Genomic DNA, 3,653 nt, shown 5'->3' with positions numbered 1-3,653 from the left:
ACAAGTCAGAAAATTTGGTGAAGTTGAGGCATTGTTTGCAAGGCTTCAAAAACAGCAACACGGCACATAGAAGTAGACCTTTTGGTTCCAATCATATCTGGTCCATTTGTATCAATTGCCCATGTGTTTTCATCTAGTAGTCTACTATGAGTGGGCAGGACTCACTACTTCAGTTAAATGTGTTCTGTCATAATCAGGTGTCAACACTTGGTCCAGCCAGTCATGAGTCAGCACATGTCAAAGCTGCAGGCTAAGGTTAAATCTAGACTTGGTTTCCTCTATTGTAAATCACTCCTCTTTCACCCCAGCTGCCAAACTAACCCCGATTCTGATGACCATCCTACCCATGCTAGATTACGGAGACGTAGTTTATAGATCGGCAGGTAAGGGTGCTCTCAAGCGGCTAGATGTTCTTTACCATTCAGCCATCAGATTTGCTACCATTGGTGGGCTCCCAAGTGGTGCAGCAGTCTAAGGCACTCCATCTCAGTGCTAGAGGCGCCACTGCAGACCCTGGTTCGATTCCAGGCTATCACAACCGGTCGTGATTGGGAGTCCCATAGGGCGGAGCACAATTGGCCCAGCGTCGTCCGGGTCAGACTGTCATTGTAAATACGAATTTGTTGTTTATTTAACTAAGCAAGTCAGTTATTAAGAACAAATTCTTATTTACGACGGCCTAGGAACAGTGGGTTAACTGCCTTATTTAGGGGCAGAATAGATTTTTACCTTGTCAGCTCGAGGAGTCGATCCAGCAACCTTTTGGTTACTGGCCCAACGCTCTAACCACTAGGCTACCTGCTGCCTTAACCAACTTGCTTAGTTAAAACAGGACACATCACTGCACTCTATACTCCTATGTAAACTGGTCATCTCTGTTTACCCATCACAAGACCCACTGGTTGATGCTTATTTATAAAACCCTCTTAGGCCTCACTCCCTCCTATCCGAGATCTCTACTGCAGCCCTCGTCCTCCACATAACACCCATTCTGCCAGTCACATTCTGTTAAAGGTCTCCAACACATCCCTGGGTCGCTCCTCTTCAGTTCGCTGCAAGAAACACAAACTGGACCATTTTATCTCAATCTCTTCATTCAAAGATTCAATCATGGACACTCTTACTGACAGTTGTGGCTGCGTCACGATGCATTGTTCTCTACCTTCTTGCCCTTTGTGCTGTTGTCTGTGCCCAATGTTTGTACCATGTTTTGTGCCGCTACGATGTGCTGCCATCATGTGTTGCTACCATGTTGTTTTATCTGGTGCCGTTTTAAATCTGTCTTTATGTAATGTTTCATCGTGATGTGTGTTTTGTCCTATATTTTTAATCCCCAGCCCCCGCAGGAGGCCTTTCGCCTTTTGGTAGGCCGTCATTGTAAATAAGAATTAGTTCTTAACTGACTTGACTAGTTAAATAAAGGATAAATAAAATAAATGAGACCACAGGTGCACAAGACTGAGCTCTGCATAGTTTAAGATTTAATGAATGGCAAACTGATTAGTAAACATCTATTTGTGTCAGAACTTTGGGTTTTACAGGCACATTCATTTGCATACGTGAAGGGGATAGGCCTGAATGGAAATATATAAAGGGACAACTCAGTTTACAAGGAGATAATGGAGATCAGGCAGAGCAACTCATTTAAGACATCCTACCTACTTGAGAAGTGGCAGCTGGGGTGAAATGCAGCCACTGAACCTCAAAACCAATTTTACACCCCCCCATCTATGGTTATAATTCAGTAGTTGGAAACATGCAATTATCACCTTACTGTGGGATGCATAGGTTACTGGCACAATCAATACTCACATTTGTAAAAGTAAACTGCTTAAGAGCATAGGCATGCTCTTGATTGGATCATTGTTGCATGATATCCCACAACATGAACATTAGATATGTGTATCAAGTAACACAGACAGATATAAATGACCGAATTAACTGATAAAATGTTTCATTCCTTCCATTCTTTGGAACCCAATTCAAGCGAGAAGATAACATATTCAGGCAATACATTTGGTAGATTATGTCTCAGTATAGGGTTTTCCTCCACCCCTTGTGGAATCTGACAAGTTATGCTGCTATGACTGAATCTCTACCTTCTGAAACTGGTTTCCACCTGCTCACTCTCAAGTCTGCGTTCCTTGCTCTCACTGACAAGAGCATCAACAAGTCCCTCATATTGTTGCAACAAGAGAGGTTCTGAGGTGGAGTAAATGGCTTGGTACAGCTCAGCCAATTGATCGCACAGTCTGAAATAGAAGAAATAGACTATGGACAACAGTCATTTCTAAATTGTACATATTTATAAAAATCTGAGGGATGAACGAATATCTACATATTGCATGCAGTCTACTGTAAGAGCAGGTCCAAATGTTAATATTCACACCAACAACCCACCCACCCACCAGAAAGACTTACCTTCCTGAGAGGAGACCTGTTGCATCGTCCATCCTGCTCTGGAACTCGTCCCAAGGACTCCCTTGACTTTGAGGAGACGCCCCAAAAGAGGCTAAATCCAACCTTTCTGAAACCTCTTGAAACCGAGAGGAGAACTTGCTGTAATTGATACATCCATCTGCACCAGCACCGAATTTGTTGAATAAAGTTTTGATTTCGTCGTCAGGCACATTGAGTTCTCGACAAACAACCGTAAAGTCTTCGTATTCAATCACACCAGACCTGTTAATGTCACACGCTGAAAACAGTCTCTCGAAGCTGGGTCTGTCCATGGCTTCGTATTTCGAGTTTAAAAGTTACAAGGGAAATAATACCTTGTGTAAAATAAGATCGATAGGCTAGCAATATCTTGAACCATTTGATCCCCACATTCATTTGTGTAACCTTATCCAGCACCAGCAGTCAAAATCTTCACCAATCACTAGTCAGAGTTGAGAAGTGGAGGCGGTAATACTTTCCCCACGCTAATTATGAACACTATTCACTACCATACAATCAAAAGGACACTGATTGGCTCAGCTGGCCCGAAATGGCCGCGACTGCACATGCGTACCACACTTGTGTTGCGTTCATAACCAAGTGGGAAGTTACTATATACGACTGGGGAAATTACACGTAAACGCCCTCCGACCTGGTAATTACTAGTAGGAAACTCGTCTAGGAAGAAATGTAACATTTTAAATAACGGGTGGGTCTAATCCTGAATGACGATTGGTTAAAACCGCATTCCAGCCGGTGTCTATTCCACAAGTTACCACCGGCTAAATCTATGACGTTAAAATGCCTATTTACTCTGTTCCATCAGCCCAGCCAGGCAATTTAGAAATTTGATCTCCTCTATCAAAAGCACTTAGACATTATCTCACATTTCTTTTTAGACTAACATTTAGTTTTCAACAGCGGAGATTTGTATAAACGTTGCTGTCTGTCTCTCCAACATTTGCAACATTGTTTCAATATTCAAATTCAATCTCCAGCTGTCCCATAGTAATGCATGTGTCGGGATGAGACAGGCAGGGTTTCTCAGCCAGTCAAAATCATGAATCAGTTGGCATCATTTTTATGGATATATATACGAAGAAATGTCAATTGAAAAAAGGTAAAACAAAACGACAGATAGTTTGCAGTCTTTCCAGCTTCAGTTTGAAGTTATTGTGTTAGCTGTGTTGTTGGCTAGCTCCTCTGAACAACAG

General features: G+C 42.4%; 1 protein-coding gene across 1 annotated transcript; it reads right to left on the bottom strand.

Annotated features, from left to right (window-relative positions):
* Positions 1-1,460: 1,460 nt before the first annotated feature.
* Positions 1,461-2,841, bottom strand: LOC100196236 (RAS and EF-hand domain containing). The gene is given in 2 exon segments (NM_001141265.1): positions 1,461-2,252; positions 2,422-2,841. Coding segments are annotated over 2 exon segments (468 nt in total). The 5' UTR covers positions 2,733-2,841; the 3' UTR covers positions 1,461-2,095.
* Positions 2,842-3,653: the final 812 nt, after the last annotated feature.

This window comes from Salmo salar, chromosome ssa10, assembly GCF_905237065.1.
Source record: "Salmo salar chromosome ssa10, Ssal_v3.1, whole genome shotgun sequence".
NCBI lineage: Eukaryota > Metazoa > Chordata > Actinopteri > Salmoniformes > Salmonidae > Salmo > Salmo salar.
This window is presented reverse-complemented; position numbering and strand designations above follow the sequence as displayed.